We start from the raw sequence: 18,602 nt of genomic DNA on the forward strand, positions 1-18,602 counted from the left end.
GGGGAGGATTGGGGCGGCGTTGACCCCCAGTGTGAGAGGGGGGGAGGATTGGGGGCGGCGTTGACCACCAGTGTGTGAAGGGGGGAGGATTGGGGGCGGCGTTGACCCCCAGTGTGAGAGGGGGGGAGGATTGGGGGCGGCGTTGACCCCCAGTGTGAGAGGGGGGGAGGATTGGGGGCGGCGTTGACCCCCAGTGTGTGAGGGGGGAGGATTGGGGCAGCGTTGACCCCCAGTGTGTGAGGGGGGGAGGATTGGGGGCGGCGTTGACCACCAGTGTGTGAGGGGGAGGATTGGGGCGGCGTTGACCCCCAGTGTGTGAGGGGGGAGGATTGGGGGCGGCGTTGACCCCCAGTGTGTGAGGGGGAGGATTGGGGGTGGCGTTGACCACCAGTGTGTGAGGGGGAGGATTGGTGCAGCGTTGACCACCAGTGAGGGGGAGGATTGGGGGCAGCGTTGACCCCCAGTGTGTGAGGGGGAGGATTGGGGCGGCGTTGACCACCAGTGTGTGTGGGGGAGGATTGGGGGCGGCGTTGACCACCAGTGTGTGAGGGGGAGGATTGGTGCAGCGTTGACCACCAGTGAGGGGGGAGGATTGGGGCAGCGTTGACCCCCAGTGTGTGAGGGGGAGGATTGGGGCGGCGTTGACCACCAGTGTGTGTGGGGGAGGATTGGGGCGGCGTTGACCCCCAGTGTGTGAGGGGGAGGATTGGGGCGGCGTTGACCACCAGTGTGTGAGGGGGAGGATTGGGGCGGCGTTGACCCCCAGTGTGTGAGGGGGAGGATTGGGGCGGCGTTGACCACCAGTGTGTGAGGGGGGAGGATTGGGGGCGGCGTTGACCACCAGTGTGAGGGGGGAGGATTGGGGCGGCGTTGACCACCAGTGTGTGAGGGGGAGGATTGGGGGCGGCGTTGACCACCAGTGTGTGAGGGGGAGGATTGGAGGCGGCGTTGACTACCAGTGTGTGAGGGGGGGGAGGATTGGGGGCGGCGTTGACCCCCAGTGTGTGAGGGGGGAGGATTGGGGCGATGTCACGGGAGTGGGGGAAGTATCTCTTTAGTCCATTATTCAGCCCCCCCCCCCCCCCCCCAGTTAACTAACGAGGCCGGGGGAAGCAGTTCTGTCTTGTCCGTTATCCCGCCCCCAGTTAGTTAACTAGTCTCGAGTTCTCCCAGTGTTCCTACTGCAGCCTCTCTAGCTCAACACCTTGTGACCTAGGTATTTGATTACCTAGGTGTCATGACACAAGGCATTGGAACTTGATCAGCTACTCATAACTCTAGAGAGAAACTCTAGCACATTTCACTGCCACAAACGTATAAGAGAAACGAAAGGAAAGAGATGAATAATTAAGTAATTAGTGAGTGTTTGGGGTGAGGGAGGTAGAGAGGAGGGAGGAGTAGATGGGAGGAGTGAGGAGGGTCGTCAGTTGAAAGGGAGAGTTTGGAGAGGGGCGGAGGGAGAGGAGAGAGAGTACGGAGATGAGTGGAGGTAGAGGTAGAAGGGTAGATAGAAGTAGAAAAGTAGATAGTAGTAGTGCTGCCACCATCCATTCTAGACAGTACATACATGACAAGGAATGGAACTTGTCTGTATCCAAAGATGTTATTATGTGTCAACTGAATCATGTTCCAGCCAAGTTTCTTTTACTCAAATACCAAGAGTACTCTATACTCTAGTGTGCATATTGTATCCAAAAATCCCAGATCTAGGAACAATTAAAATCAGATTACAAGTAAGGTGAATCAAGTATATATATTTCTCAATAATTCAAAAAGTATATTTATCTGGATAGAGATCATAATTCAAGCAATCAAACTGAAGGTGCACTATTAATATACAAAGTGAGTCATTACCCAAGAATTCGAGACCACTAAAACTGTTTTTCCCTGATTGTCACACAACACTAGTAAACACGACTACGTCACCTTTCATGTTTAACTCGCCAAGTGTCTGCCTATAGCTGGATAGAGAGGGGGGGGACGGTAGTTAACAGAAACGGTCCCGCCCTGTCTGGCTGACAGCCTCTCGGTTCTGCTCAGCTGGCTGTTATCAGATTAGCAGAAACCAGGTCAACTTCACACGACCTGACCTTGGTCACTTGGTGGTCATTAACACTCTAGAGGTGTGACTTTCGGGCCGACAGACTGGCGCCTCTCAAATCTTGTCTGGCTTGACTCATGTACTATATATATATTAAATAAAACTAAACAAAACACCTTTATGATGTTACACGGCGTTGACCACCAGTGTGTGAAGGGACGATTGGGGCGGCGTTGACCACCAGTGTAACGGGGTACGCATGATCTGACCTCAGGTCACTTGAGGTCATTAACGCTTAGAGGTGTGAGTCTCGGGGCCGACCAAACTGGCGCCTTCTCAAATCCTTGTTGCCGACTCATATACTATATATATTTAAAATAAACTAAACCAAACACTTTTACAGTGTTACACCAGAGTGTGAAGGAACGATTGGGGCGGCGTTGACCCCCAGTGTGTGAGGGGAGGATTGGGGCGGAGTTGACCCCCAGTGTGTGAGGGGGGAGGATTGGGGCGGTGTTGACCCCCAGTGTGTGAGGGGGAGGAATGGGGAGCCGGCGTTGACCCCAGTGTGTGAAGGGGGAGGATTGGGGCGGCGTTGACCACCAGTGTGTGAGGGGGAGGATTGGGGCGGTGTTGACCACTAGTGTGTGAGGGGGAGGATTGGGGCGGCGTTGACCACCAGTGTGTGAAGGGGGAGGATTGGGGCGGCGTTGACCACCAGTGTGTGAGAGGAAGGATTGGGGGCGACCTTTTCTCGGGTTGACTGACCTAGTGTCCTCGAGTGCCTCTGACTTATTAAGACACCATGTTTTGCCCTCTGTTCCCTGCTAGGTTCATGATGACTTGCATGCAAGTACCTGGTACGACTCAAATTGGGTGGAGTTAATGGGTCCCCCTGGAGTGGGTCCCCCTGGAGTGGGTCCCCCTGGAGTGGGTCCCCCTGGAGTGGGTCCCCCTGGAGTGGGTCCACCTGGAGTGGGTCCACCTGGAGTGGGTCCACCTGGAGTGGGTCCAGGGACCCATCCAGGACCCACCAAAAGCAGGAGTTTCATTACATTCAATGCTGACATTTTTACTCTTCAGCCAAAGTTTTCTCCATTTCCTGAATATTTGTTATTGTTCCCTTGGGTGCGTGATAACATCCTCTGCCTGCCCAGCGGTGTCGTCTGCCGAGCCTCTTCATCCATAATTCATACTCGTCTTTTGGGACCATTTCTAATATTACCGATAAAAATCCATTAACTAAAATTTTTCAAATTTTCGAGTATTAAACCAATAATAATTAAATCTACTTAAAATTATAAAAGAAAAATCCACCTGTCATCCACATTAAGCAAATGACCTCAATACAGCCACCTACACACTACTACACAAAGTAGTGTAGTAGTAGTAGTATCCCCTCTACTACACCTTACTTTGCTCCTCAGCTCTCTCTTGCCTATTTATTGCCTGTCTCTACTTCCTCATCACAAGCGACTTGAGAATGGTCCAGGACGGACCGAAACGTCGTCGTCCCTTCACCTTCTAGTGTGTGGTCTGGTCAACAGCCACCTTAAATATCTAATTTTCTTAGAGTACTATTACTCAAGAGACTTCAAATTGTGCGACAAAAAAACACTTGCTTTATACCAGCTTTCATTCATTTATTGAACATATGTTAAAATTAATATAATTATGCCAGAATAGTTTACTGTACTAACACTATAAAACTATGGATTGTATCGCATTAACTAGGCAAAATTATAGGAAATTGGGAACAATGTTGAATTTGTAATATTAAATGTTGAGTACAGGTTCATGACTTTATTAGTGGCTTGATGTACACCTACAACCCAAGTTATTAGTGGCTTGATGTACACCTACAACCCAGTTATTACTGGCTTGATGTACACCTACAACCCAGTTATTAGTGGCTTGATGTACACCTACAACCCAGTTATTAGTGGCTTGATGTACACCTACAACCCAAGTTATTAGTGGCTTGATGTACACCTACAACCCAGTTATTAGTGGCTTGATGTACACCTACAACCCAAGTTATTACTGGCTTGATGTACACCTACAACCCAAGTTATTACTGGCTTGATGTACACCTACAACCCAAGTTATTACTGGCTTCATGTACACCTACAACCCAAGTTATTAGTGGCTTGATGTACACCTACAACCCAAGTTATTACTGGCTTCATGTACACCTACAACCCAAGTTATTACTGGCTTCATGTACACCTACAACCCAAGTTATTACTGGCTTCATGTACACCTACAACCCAAGTTATTACTGGCTTCATGTACACCTACAACCCAAGTTATTACTGGCTTCATGTACACCTACAACCCAAGTTATTACTGGCTTCATGTACACCTACAACCCAAGTTATTACTGGCTTCATGTACACCTACAACCCAAGTTATTACTGGCTTCATGTACACCTACAACCCAAGTTATTACTGGCTTCATGTACACCTACAACCCAAGTTATTACTGGCTTCATGTACACCTACAACCCAAGTTATTACTGGCTTCATGTACACCTACAACCCAAGTTAGCCAAACTATATGAGAAACGAAAGATTGAGGAAGGTTTCTTTCCTTTAAAGCAGTACTAAGCTTTTGTTTTTCAAAACGTACCAGCTTTTGTTGGTACTAGTTTTATTCTGCATTTTCGTCCATATTGTTCACTCCAATTTTTTTTTTTTTTTTTTTTTTTTTACCGAGTAGATTAATGAATAATGATTGACAGGTACCTTTGCTGTCGTGATGCAAATGACGGGCAAACTTGTAGAAGACTTCTCTACAGAAGAGAGCAGTGATCAAGACTCTTCCACTGAAAATGGTACAGAGACACCCACTACCCTACCACCTGATGCCAGTGTAAACGAGAGCGTGTCCACCACTTACTCACCCAACCAAGTGGCAGCCGTTCTGGCACTGACCACTGGCATAGTGGAGGTATGAAGACATTTTGTTTAATTTTGGTTAGTAGTGTATACTCGGTGCAAGTACATGATGCCTGTTGTTGAGTCTTAACCACCTCGACCCATCCTCAGGTCTGGCTTGTTAGAGCAGCCGCCGTCCCTAAGAGACATATTAGCTTTAATATACGTTATAATAAAAATAGATTTGTTCTCGTATACAAATTATTGCAATAAAATGTAGAGTTAGACGTAGGTTAGGTTTGGTGTTTAGGTTCTGTTAGCGAATATTTGTATTTGTAGTACGTGGGTGAAGCATTTACAGCGTTGTGGTTCAAACAAAAGTCGTCAGCGAAGCCCTTGTTTGAGAACTGTTCGAACTTCATCAGTTGTGAGTAGAGTATAAACCGTTTTTCATTCATTAACAGTCAGTTTGGCGGGTGCTTTTGTTTGAACCACAAAACTGTAAATGTAAACCCACGTACTACACATACAATAATCGCCAACAGAACCTAAACACCTAACCTAACCCATGCCAAAATATGCACAGTATGCCAATATATAACTATATTAATTTGATAAAATTACTGTTTTGAATGAACAGCAAGTTAAAATAGATGAATGAGTAATTTGGGTCGACCACTGGATGGAATGGACTTGGTCTGAAGATGGGTTAGTAAATGCATCGCCCATCAAATTAAAATACAAATAATCGTCAATTTAACCAAAACACAAACCTAACCTGGGTTTGGCAACAAACTACAAACCTAACTATACATACAACTTCAGTATATATATAATAATAACTTTTATATGAGAACAAACCTGTTTTTAATGCACAAAAGACTAAAACTGATGAATGCTGCTTTGGGGAGGGCCGCCGCTTTACCGAGCCTGGCCCGTGGACAGGTTGCTTGCTTGGCTAATGTCAAGCGAGCATTTTAATCACTACTACTACTATTAATTTTAATCACTACAACGTGTGGTTTGGTGCATGCATATGAATGAGTGCCATGTATATGGGAATCGTACTCTGAAAAAATATAAATGTATAAAATCTATTGGTTTACATGTAAACGCACCCCCCCCCCCCCCCCACACATAGCAAACTATTGCCCTCATAAAAATGCAATTTACATAGTGTTTCCTCCTCCCACTGATGAGTCTTTGAATAGTCAAGAACTGTTAAGCCGATATCCTAACCCATTGCCAACACAATAATTGCATGAAGTTTGGCTATGGTGTTTCGGTGAATCAATCGGGTAGTGTTGTGCCACAAACATTCTCCTCCCTTCCCAGCCCGTTGCCGTCGTGAGGGGGCTTGGTGGGCGGCTGCCGGAGTGTCAGGCTCCATGAGATAGTCTTCTGTCCTTTTGAAGCCCTATGCTCCTGATGCTGTCTTCACTAATTGTGCTGGATGCCCTTTCCTCTTCCTTATGTTTCCTCCTCACCTTTTCTCATTTCTGACTGATACTTCCTGCACACACTTTTTGCTATTCTTGATTACTCTTTTTAGATGTCTTCCGTTTTGACGCCGGGTGTTTGGGGTGACACTCTCACCTGTAAAACTGAGGTACCCGACGATGTGAGTGAGGAGACGATTTAATTGTCAGTCTTTGCTTTCGTTGCTGAACCTGATGTCGATGGACTGACGGTTCTTAAGGTGGCGATTGCAGGGCGTATATCCATGATGCACCCCTGGAGGGGGGGGGGGCAGTCTTGTTCGGTGTCCTATCCTCTAATTGTGGCTCCATGGTGGCTATGAGGACAAATTTCTGGATCAAAATTTTTACTTCGCTTATATTCCGATATCTGATCCTTTTTTTTTAACTTCAGACTCGCGGGGTGGGCGACCAAGCCCCTGAGTCGCACTGTGCTAGAAGGGCGGGCTCTGAAGCCCCCCGCTACATTGGACCTAGACCAAGCTGCTTCTCTGACTTTCCCGACTAGCCCTCTCTGTTACCTCCCACCTCAGAGGCAGGGTTGAGCCCCAAGACTCCAGTGGTGAACACCATCACCTGGAGTGGCTCCGTCCCTCACTGTAACAACTGCACCTTTTACCCCCCCCCCCCATTCTCCTACTGGGGTTCTTATTCCCTTAACTTTTGCAGTCATATGCACACAATTCTTTCTAGTTCTAATACATTCCAACCTTTGTCTGGTCCTGCTACAGGGACAAGTATTTTGATCTGAATCATGTTGCTTCTACACGTCCTGATGATTTCTTTTTCCATAAACACCTAGTTGATTCGGTGGATACCTTTGTCACTTTTTACCCCACCCGTACTGGTGCGTGTCTTTGCTGCCCCTTCTCAGCAAACATCTCGCCAGCTAGTTTCTTTTTCCTGCATTGGGGAGACCCCTTTTTGGATCTGCGAAAATGCCCGGTTATATTGGCACAGTCATTCTCCCGCACCATGCTGAAATTGGTGATAGAGAACTGAAAGACTGCCACAAGGATATTAAACTTATCCTTGTGGCCCAAGGCCATTCTATCCTCCTGACTGATACGTTCACTCGACCGCTTCGTGGTCGTTGTCGTCAGCTTCTTTGCGTAGTGAAGATCACTGTTGATAATGGGTCTCTTCTTTCTTCCGCAATTCTTGTTGGTGCCAGATGCTCCGTTCAGGAGTACATCCCCTCTCCTCGCCTCTGCAATAGGTGCGGGAGATTTGAACATGATATTCCCCGATACTTATTTAGATCCATATTCAATGTTCTGCGGCTCGTATCTTTGTGAGTAAATGGTATAAATAGTAAGATAAGTGGTATCTTAAACATCTGTTGGACTCCTTACCAGAGTCTGTGCTCCTTTTGGGTGATTTCAACTGTCAGCATACTGTCTGGGGAGATGTTCTGACAAACAGCCAGGGCCGCCTTCTCGAACAATTTGTCCTTTCTTCTTCTGCCCTTTCTGAATTCTGGTGAATACACTCGTGTTGACTCTTGCACTCGTACCCTCTCCTGACTTGATCTTTCTCTCTGCTCGTCTTCTCTATATTTTAGATATCACATGGCAGGTTCTTGATGACCTCCGCACCAGTAACTATTTCCCCCGCCTTGTCACCTTTTTATCTTTTTACCCTCCCCCAGATAGCAGTTTGCCAATACTAACTGGAATCTATTCACCTTACATGCTACTGTTTGCGATCTCTCCGATCTGCCTCCCCCTCGAGCCCCCCCCCCCCTCCTTTTTTCATAACGCCTTATTAGATGCTGCCCTCTGCTCTGTTTCTCGCTCTGCCTCCTGGAGCAGGCGTAAGCACGTTCCCTGGGGAAATGCAGACTACTCGGGTTGTCTGCTGTAAGCGTGCAGCCTAGAAGAAACACCGACGCCGACAGATGGCTTCTGCTTTTGTTTTGTTATGGCGAGTGCGGTGGCCCGTAGAGCCATCCATAGGCTAAATGTGAGAGTTGGAAATCTCGTGTCTCCACCATTACTACCGAAACTCCTGTCTCAGATCTGGAAGAAAATCCGTAAGATAGTAAGTTTATTCCAGATGTCTCACCAGTCCTTCACCTCCGTGGTTCTATTGTGGCGGATCCAGTGTCGGTCGCAACCGAATTGAGTTCCCACTTTTCGACTGTTAGCTCCGGTTCTCATCATCCTTTCTGTCTTTCTCCGTGACTGCCCTCCCCGGGGCCTCCTCCACGAATGCATGGTTTCGAGCCTTGTTCACCTGTCTCGACCCTACTGTTTCCAGTGTGGAACCCTTAGCTTGCATCTCTGCCACCAGTATCCGCCCTTACCTTTTGGTCCCCAGCCACACTGTAGCGACAGATGTTCACACCAGTCTCACACATGTCACCACCTGGCTGTTAACATCTACACTGAGAACTCAGAGCCCCTTCAGTCTGAACCCCATCAATGGCCAAAAGAGGAATCTAAATGCCACTTCCGCCTTCCTAATGGGCTAGAAGGCCTGCCTGTCTCCATTAAATCCGCTAATGTACCCGAGCCTGGCAAGGAACCGGTTCCAGGGTTGTCACACTAACTCATCCTCTCCACCGCTCCCTCCTTTAAATCTGTCTGCACGACCAATATCACATCTTTCTTTTATAGATCATTTGACTTTGCTCGACTTGCTAAGATAAACTAACCCTGTTTTAGGGATCTCGTCCTAGATGCCTCTAATTTTTACTGCTAATATATTTTACAACTTTTAACTCGTTCTGTTTTTTCCAATTAAGTGTATTGTTTAATGTAAAATATATGTAAAACTTTGATGCTAATTTATCTTGGCTTACAAATTTAAAGTATTCTGTTTTTCCTTTCTGTAGAGCCTCAATGCTTAGCCTTGGTCCTGGTCACTTCCAGTTATACTTGTAACATGACCTTAACTGGAATGGCAAATCTTAACCTTTATCACGGGAACCATATCCCCCATTATCTCGTCCCATAAACCTTTTACTTCATCTGTTTATAGCCCAACCACTTGGGGTGGACGGTAGTACGACGGTCTCGCTTCATGCAGGTCAGCGTTCAACCCCCGACCGTCCAAGTGGTTGGGCACCATTCTTCCCCCCCCCCCCCGTCCCGCCCCAAATCCTTTTCTTGTTTCTTGACCCCTTACAAACACTATAAAGTCGTAATGGCTTGGAGCTTTTCCTTGATAGTTCCCCTTCCATCTGTCTATGGTGGTGGTGGCGTGATACAGCAGACGAGACACTACAAACTTCACCTCTAACTGCACGTCTTGCCTTCCGTTTCCCTTCTTATAGACAGCCTTCCTTGACACAGCCTCCACGTCATACCACGCCGTGGCTACTGCAGCTCGAGAAAGTGCATTCCATAGTGGAATGCAGACTGTGACCTTGCTGTTTGCTTAACGCACATAGCCTGGCAGAAGTACACTTACATGCGGTGCAAGAAGAGACATTAGAAAAAATCAGTGTCAGGGTAGTTAACAGATGGAATACATTAGGCAGTGATGTGGTGGAGGCTGACTCCATTGTTTCAAATTTAGATATGATAGAGCCCAATAGGTGTACAGGTTTCTGAACACCTATACACCAGTTGTTACAGTCGAGAGGCGGGACCAAAGAGCCGAAGTTCAACCTCTACAAGTACTACTAAGCGAGTGCAACTAGATGAGTACAGGAACATTCAGTATGACGTGAAGTGGTTTGGTGCTCTTCTCTGATGTCATTAAAGGTAAAGTTAATGGTGAACAAGCCACATTAAACTAAAATTGCAGGATTGCAATGATTGTCAGTAAGCCAGCAAGGCTGACGGCTGCAGAAAGACTGCAGTATGAGCTGCAGCCTTGCCGAGAATCTGCGTCCTTCTAGAAGGATTCAACATTCTCTTATTCACGTCTCCTCTTTCACGTTATTTTCTGCAATTAATGACGACCGATTCCCAATGATATTCATCTATGATCACAATTCATTGTTGGAACAGGTTACAGATCATTGGTAGTGTGTTGAACCATCGCCAACAACGATGGTCATTGCCACTATCGCTATACCTGATGCACACTTGGCACCCATTAACACCCTTGGTGTGCACGATACATGTAATTAACGGTCATGTGTTTGCCCTCAGGTGTTGCTGGGTTTGCTGCAGCTGGGGACCTTGTGTGTGTTCCTCTCAGACATGCTGGTGTCAGGCTTCACAACCGGCGCATCCTTCCATGTCCTCACTTCCCAAATCAAAAACCTGTTTGGTATAAAAGTACGGAGATACAGCGGCCCATTTAAACTCATCTACGTAAGTAATGGTTACTTTTAACGCCCTCTAAATGACACGTTATTGCGTACGGTCTGAATGTTTTTGTTGTCTGGCAGTCTCTCTTCCTAGTGAGCCCTTCACTGGCGGAAAGTTCTAAAGGTTCACATTCAAAGTTTTTATTTTGATCTTGACATGAGCTTTGTGAGAACGCTTTGGGTGACGTGTGTGTGTGTGTGTGTGTGTGTGTGTATTGTTCAGATATCTATATCTATGAAGGGCAGTCTCCGAGTCTGTGGGGGGGGGGGGTCTGGGAGGAGGGTCTTCGAGTCAGGGTCTCGGGTCGGATGCTTGGGGCTAGCCACTTAAACATTTTCAGGATGACACAAGAGTGGTAGGGGGATGGGAGACGTTCATAGGTGTATCAGGGTCAGCAACATTGCCAAATCGCTTCCCACTATCTTCATGAAGAATCTGCTCTTTTTGTGACTCGCATCGACTCCTCTGAAATGCCGATTTGTTTTCATAAGTTTTTAAAGTTTTATATTGTACTGAGGGAGGTGGAGCGTGTTAGGGAGGAAGTGAATGAGGGTGAGGGAGGGGCGGAGGTAGGTAGTGAGGGTGGGTGGGTTAGTGAGGATGAGAGGGAGAGGGGGGGGAGGGAGGGAGGAAGGGGGGGGGGAGAGGGGTGTGTATGTGTGAGATTAGGTGGGTGGGAGGAAGGGTGGGTTGGTGTGAGGGAGGGAGGGTGAGTGGGTGGGTTTGGATGAGAGGGGACCATCATAGGCGTGTACACGCGCCTGTACACGGGGGGGGGGGGGGGTTTACACGCGCCTGTTCACGGGGGGGGGGGTACACGCGCCTGTACACGCGCCTGTTCACGGGGGGGGGGGGTACACGCGCCTGTTCACGGATGTTGGGATGCAATTGCAAGCCCAACAAGCATAAGGCAGTTTTAATTTTTGGTAATTGTTGAGCCACAACTGAGTGTATGTTTGAAGATATGAAACGGCCACCTTCTGACGGACGACCCTTCAGGCAAGGCGATTGTCGTTCTTGCAGTGTGCACGATACCTGCTGGTCGTGGTCCCACGCCTGCATACAGATACGTGGGTAATTAACATGGTATAACAATTATCTGCCATCTCTCTTGCTGGGTCGGAAGAGACGAAGCTTCCTTTTAAGTGTGGAATATCGTGCTTTATTCAGGAAGCGGTCATCGTCTTAGATATTGAATTTCATATTTAATTAAGTTACGAACTTAAAAAATATCGTAAAGCGTAAAAAATATCTGCCATTTTAAAAAGACATATTTTTCTAGTGGTATTAATTTTTCACTCTACAATGTATCTGTTCAGAGGGTATATAAAATATTTATAAATTAGTTTCTAACAGTTGACTTCTGAAATTTTGTTTTATTTTGTTTTCTAGTAAACTTAAAACAGACACCTTGTATGTAAATTGACCATAAAGCATGCAGTTTAGTAAGTTTTCGTATATAATTCTGAACTATACTCTCCATAAATGTATAGGTGATTATATATTTGAAAGTAAAAAGCCTGCACCTTCGGTATTAATTGAGAATAACATTCCTATTAATGTCTTCTCACAGACGTGATCACATGGGATAAAATCCCGCATTTATGTAATTTGTGAAATTTATGAAAGTTTACACAGTCCTTCGCACTCTCCTGAGTGCTTTGTCAAGGTCTGAGCGTGTGAATAGGGCGAGACTTAAAACTCGGTGTCTAATGAGGCTACTATCCTGTTGTTGTTGTTTTTAGAGTCAACAACTCGGAACAAAACGTTCCAAGTAGCACGGGTTACGGTGAGCCCGTAGTGTACTTGCCTGGCACAGGAGCGAGGCTGCTGGAGGCTGCTATCTTGGGTTCAGTCATCTTATCCTTCTTGACCATGTCAACTCTATTCCCGACTGCCGATGCATCTTCGGTAATGTCTTCCATGGAATTATGGTCAGGTGTCCTTTCTGTAATCCTGATATTCTGAGAACTGAGTTACCACTCGAGGTGTTCATCTGGATGCTATCCCTCGTAACCCTCTCCATACCCCAAGGAACGCAGCTAATGGGACTGCTAACATTTATCCATTTACCGACATCTAGTTTTAATTAACAGAGAATCATTTTCCTAGTAAAGCTGTTCTCTAAAGTAAAGCTTTTGTTACCAACAGAAGTATTCAGAGTATTTATTAGAACCCATTGCACTACCCTTCTAGTTCTAATATTATTACTTTTATAGATTATTTCACTAATTAAAATCAATGTTGTGATCCTTTCCCCAACTCTGGTTAACTTCAGCACTGCTACCGGCCACAATCCTAAACGCTTATGTTCATTTCTGATCAAGGTTACGCCCTGTTTCCCCAACATAGACTTCATTAAAATCTCTACAAGATAATATATATATATAAACGTCTGGTATTTTAACATCTACTTCATTCTTACCAACTCTTTTCCTAATTGTAATTGGGTAATTAAAAACTATATTATGTCTTGCGTCAATTACATTATAGGTCAATTTATTTAGAATCGTGGTAAGAAAGTAGTTTTAAAATACCATATAACCCACTTTTAAACAATTAATAAATTATAATAAATATTAATAGTTATTTAATTAGTTAACTCCAGTTCTCAGAATATCAGGATTAAAGAAAGGACACACAACCATAATTCCAAGGAAGTCATTACCGCAGGTACATCAGTAGTCGGGAATAAAGAGGACACCACGGGAGACATCTCCCGTCACGCAGGGTGCAGTCGCACCTCCACAGATCTCCAGTATCAGCTCTTGATGCTCGTAATGGCTCAAAAGGGCCACCACTTACGGGCTATTCATGCCCGTGCCACCTTTTGGGTGGCTTAATCTTCATCAATCAATCAAGAGGACACGCACAGCCCCGCTCCTGTGCAGGTAAGTCCACTACAGGCTCACCATAGCCCGTGCTACTTGGAACTTGTTCTGAGTAGCTGAATCTATAACAACAACAACAACAGAGGACATGGTCAGGCGGTCAAGGATAACAACCTCGTTAGACGTTGAGATGCAATTCTCGTACTAGTCACACACTCAGACCTTGACAGGAGAGTGCTTGACACCATTCGCACTCATGAGAGTGCGAAAGACTTGATGTAATTTCTTTACATAAATCGTATAAATTACGTGAGTGTGAGTTTTTATCCAAAATTGATAGCATGTTGCAGACTTGCAACAATTAACTTGAATCGGTTATAGGCCACAATGTTAGACCCATGTGACAACTCCTTTTGCCGCTACGATGTAGCTATAGGTCTCAAACAATGAAATCCGTATCACAAAGGTGTAGACAGTCCCCGTCTATCAGGCCTGGAGTACCACCCGTCTATCAGGCCAGGAGTACCACCCGTCTATCAGGCCAGGAGTACCACCCGCCTAGTAGGCCAGGAGTACCACCTGTCGTTGTCTGGGTCAAGTATCTTTATCGAGACTAGAAAATATATATCAAAGGGATAGAGTAGCTTAGGCTATTTCTACCCCCAGGTTGTCTGGGTCTGACTTTGTCGTCCATCAATTTAATTTTCAAATATACCTGTATTTATATATTTTGTTTTTTTCAGACATACCGAGACATCTTTAGCAACTTGACTTCTTCGAATCCCTCTACCATGCTGATATCCTCCATCACGATATCTCTCCTGGTCCTCAACAATGAGGTGTTGAAGGTTAATTATATTCATTTGTCTGTATATCCTAATAATGTGCCAAACCAACCCTCAAATGGCTGTACATAGGTGAAATGTGGTAAATGAAATTGTCCAAGTTCCTTACTATTTAAAGTTAGCTAATCACAAACAAATCAGATTTAACATGGAATACATGATCAAGAGATAATTTTGTTAAGTGCCAGATTGACCAAAAACTGATTTTAGTTAATTAATTAATTTAATATAATATAACACTTTGCCGCAGGCAGCCTATTGAAAAAAAAATTTCCCCATGTGCGCGCGGCGTTTCGAGCGCTTAAGCTGCAAGACCGAAAAGTGTATACTCTTTTGACTGTCCTGACACTAATTGTCGGCGTACGTATTTAATTTTTGTATCACTGTGCTCGCCATAAAATTGTCTATAAGAACATACCTATAAAATGCCTCGAAAGCATAAGGTATATCAACACCAAATAAAGAACTACTGAGATCACTAGCCGAGAGCGCCAAACACCAACAAAATGTTTCTACTCTCTTGTTGTGAAGCCCACAGTTGTGCTACAGCGTTAATTTTAGTATCACTGAAATCGCAATAAAATTTTCTACACGGACATATGCATATAAATATAGAATCAATGTCGCAGCCCACCCAAAACAGTGTGGGAAGTGGCCGAAGCGTTACCCGCGGCGGCATATCGGCGAAACCCGCATTGAAAATAGTATATTCAATTCACTGTCCTGACATTATTTTTCGATGTACGTATTTCATTTTTGTACCAATGTGTTCGCAATAGAATGTTCTAGAAGAACACAAGTATAAAAGGTCACATAAGGATGCGTTCGACCGGCAATATATATAAAAACGACGTCGATTATACTCGTCGTTGCCCTGCATACTCTTCTGCTTCTCCTTCTACTCTTCTGCTTCTCCTTCTACTCTTCGCCGTCTTGATGCTTTGCACCATACTGGGTTGCGTCTCAGCTCTGGTGCTTTTCGTTCGACTCCCGCCCTCGGTTTGTATGTTGACACTGGCTTTCTCTCTCTTCAAGACCGCCGTAATCGCTACTGTCTTCGCTATCTTGCGCGGTCCTTCCAACATCCTTCCTCTCGCCTCTGTCGTGCATTGACTTTTCCTCCTCCTGTGGTTTCCTGTTCCTCTTCATTGTCTCCCACTTTCTGTCCGGTTATCTCGCTTACAGGAATATCTTTCTGTTCATATTTCTAATGTTTCTCCTCGTATTGTTCCTTCCTTACCTCCGTGGAGAGTCCCCCTTCCCAAGTTTTGTACGTCCTTGACTTGTATTACTAAAGCCTTTACCCCTCCTACAATTCTGAAAAGCCTCTTCCTTGAGCACTTTTCTTCGCACTCCCACTCTATTTCCATCTTCACCGATGGGTTTAAGTCAGCGGACGGTGTGGGCTACTCTGTTGTTTTTCCTGACCGTACTTGTATGTGTCGCCTCCCTTCGGAGGCTAGCGTCTTTACGGCAGAACTTTGATATTCTCTATGCTCTTCGTCTCTTGCTTTCTCATTCTCATTCCTCCTTTGTGGTTGTAGTTGACTCTCGTAGTGCCCTCATGGCTCTAGGGTCCTTTAATCCTGTCCATCCGGTGGTCATCGAGATTCAACATTGGCTGTTTCTTATTTCTAGTAAATTTAAATCAGTAGAGTTGTGCTGGGTTCCCAGCCATATTGGTGTTTCTTTCAATGAGCGTGCGGATGCTGCCGCTAAGGAAGCTATCCGTTCTTGTCCCATCTCCCGTAAAGGTATTCCTTATTCCGACTTTTATCCTGTTATTCATTCTTTCATCCTTGCCCATTGGCAGGATTGTTGGTCCTCTGTGGTTGGTAACAAGCTGCGTACTCTCAAACGTAGTGTGTCCCCGTGGCCTTCCTCCTGCCACCGTAACCGGCGGTGGGAAACTGCTTTGACACGGCTGCGGGTTGGTCATACCCGCTTATCCCACGGCCACTTAATGGAGCGCCGCCCTGCTCCTTATTGTCCGAATTGTGTTGTCCCTCTTACAGTTGTGCATATACTTGTTGAATGTCCTGACTTCCAGGACGAGCGTGTGTCTTGCTTTCCGACCGTTCCTCGCGGTCACTTGTTCCTCAATAGAATTCTTGGTGACTCGGATACTTTTGATATCGTTCGCCTTATGCGTTTTTGTTCTCGTATTGGCATCCTTGGTGATATTTAGCGCCCTCTGATTATTTTGCGCATTTGATGGTGCTGCATAGCCTTCCCGGTTTGGTGCCTTCTTTTGATAATTACTTACTTACTTACTTCCGGGTTTGGTGCCTTCTTTTGATTATTACTTACTTCCCGGTTTGGTGCCTTCTTTTGATAATTACCTTATACTCGTTGTGTCAATAATACAATTGTTTTACCACGATGATTCACTGCCACGCCGTTCTCCCAAATAAGTTGTTCGGCTATTAGAGAAAACGTAAATTTCATGGCGAACATTTGTAAACTATCCCCAAATAGATCGGATAGAAAATGGAATTTATACAAATACTTTTTCTTTGGGCTCGTGAGCACGCCCAACTACCGTAATCGACACAAAAATTGTTGACGCGCTCAAGAGCCAACAAAGAGCGAAAGTGAATTTTCCAAGAAATTTCTTGGAAATTATAGATTAGACACCAAAACAATGGCCTCCAAATGGATAGCTAGGGGCCTAACAAAATTCATTGGGGAAAAAATTCTTTTTACAAGTGGACTAAGAAGGGGAAATGAACCTATTAAAAAAATGTCAAAGTAGAAATGCTGAACAAGAAATAAGGAAAGCAAAAAAAGAAGGTATTAAACACGTCGGAGTAAAGCAAACAAAGACAAATCCTAAAGGTTTTCTTAGTTGCATAAACGATCAGGAAAAAGACTGTGCATTAAGAGCAGACACGGGTCAAATACACGGGTCAAATACACGGGTCAAATTACTGATAATAACCAAAACGATTTAGTATTCTTCATTTTTTTCCCGTTTACATAGGAAGGAGCTTAACATTATGCATTAAGCTAAATCAATATTGCTGAAGATGGCAGGTTGTTTACTCAGGAGGTTACCACGGAACAAGCTGTTAAACAGAAAAAATTAAAACCAAACAGTTCCCCAGAACCAGACGTGTGTGTTACGCAGTTGTGATTGCGAGGGTTGAGCTCTGGCTCTTTGGTCCCGCCTCTCAACTGTCAATCAACTGATGTACAGGTTCCTGAGCCTACTGGGCTCTATCATATCTTTACTTGAAACTGTGTATGGAATCTGCCTCCACCTCGTCACTTCCTAATGCATTCCATTTTTCAACTATTGACACTACAAAAAATCTTTCTAATGTGTCTATGGCTCATTTGGGCATTCAATTTCCACCTGTGCGCCCCTCGTGTTATATAGTCTCTCATTCTACCCTATCAATCTGAGAATATATTTGAGAATCTTGTATATGGTGATCATGTCTCCCCTAACTCTTGTCTTCCAGCGACGTGAGGTTTAATTCCCGTAGTCTCTCCTCGTAGCTCATACCTCTCAGTTCGAGTACTAGTCTGATGGCAAACCTTTGAATCTTTTCCAGTTTAGTCTTATGCTTGACTAGATATGGACTCCATGCTGTTGCTGCATACTCTAGGATTGGTCTGACATATGTGGTATACAAAGTTCTGAATGATTCCTTTACACAAGTTTCGAAAGGCCGTTCTTATGTCGGCCAACTTGGCATGTGCCGCTGATGTTATCCTCTTGATATATGCTTCAGGGGACAGGTCTGGCGTGATATCAACCCCCAGGTCTTTCTCTCTCTGATTCTTGAAGAATTTCATCTCCCAAATGATACCTTGTATCTGGTCTCCTGCTCCCTACACCTATCTCCATTACATTTGCTTGGGTTAAACTCTAACAACCATTTGTTCAACCATTCCTTCGGTTTGTCCAGGTCTTCTTGAAGCCTCAAGCAGTCCTCCTCTCTTAATCCTTCTCATAATTTTGGCGTCGTCAGCGAACATTGAGAGGAATGAGTCTATACCCTCTGGGAGATAATTTACGTATATCAGAAACAGGATAGGTCCGAGTACAGCGCCTTGTGGGAATCCACTGGCGACTTCACGCCAATCTGAGGTCTCACCCCTCACTGTAACTCTTTGCTTCCTATTACTTAAGTACTCCTGTATCCACTGGAGCACCTTACCATTTACTCCTGCCTGTTTCTCCAGCTAGTGCACCAGCCTCTTATGGAGTACTGTTTCGAAGGCTTTTCGACAGTCCTAGAAAATGCAGT

The 18,602-nt window shown here is 45.3% G+C and overlaps 1 protein-coding gene across 1 annotated transcript in view; it reads left to right on the forward strand.

Moving 5' to 3' along the window:
• The first annotated feature begins 4,788 nt into the window (after positions 1–4,788).
• LOC123767088 (prestin) overlaps positions 4,789–18,602 on the forward strand; it is a 57,920-nt gene continuing 44,106 nt past the window's right edge. Inside the window, exons 1-3 of the mRNA XM_069304736.1 lie at positions 4,789–4,994; positions 10,506–10,670; positions 14,242–14,346. Coding sequence (XP_069160837.1) covers positions 4,803–4,994; positions 10,506–10,670; positions 14,242–14,346 — 462 coding nt within the window. The 5' untranslated portion in view covers positions 4,789–4,802. The remainder of the gene's footprint in view (positions 4,995–10,505; positions 10,671–14,241; positions 14,347–18,602) is intronic.

This window comes from Procambarus clarkii, chromosome 53, assembly GCF_040958095.1.
Source record: "Procambarus clarkii isolate CNS0578487 chromosome 53, FALCON_Pclarkii_2.0, whole genome shotgun sequence".
NCBI classification, from domain to species: domain Eukaryota; kingdom Metazoa; phylum Arthropoda; class Malacostraca; order Decapoda; family Cambaridae; genus Procambarus; species Procambarus clarkii.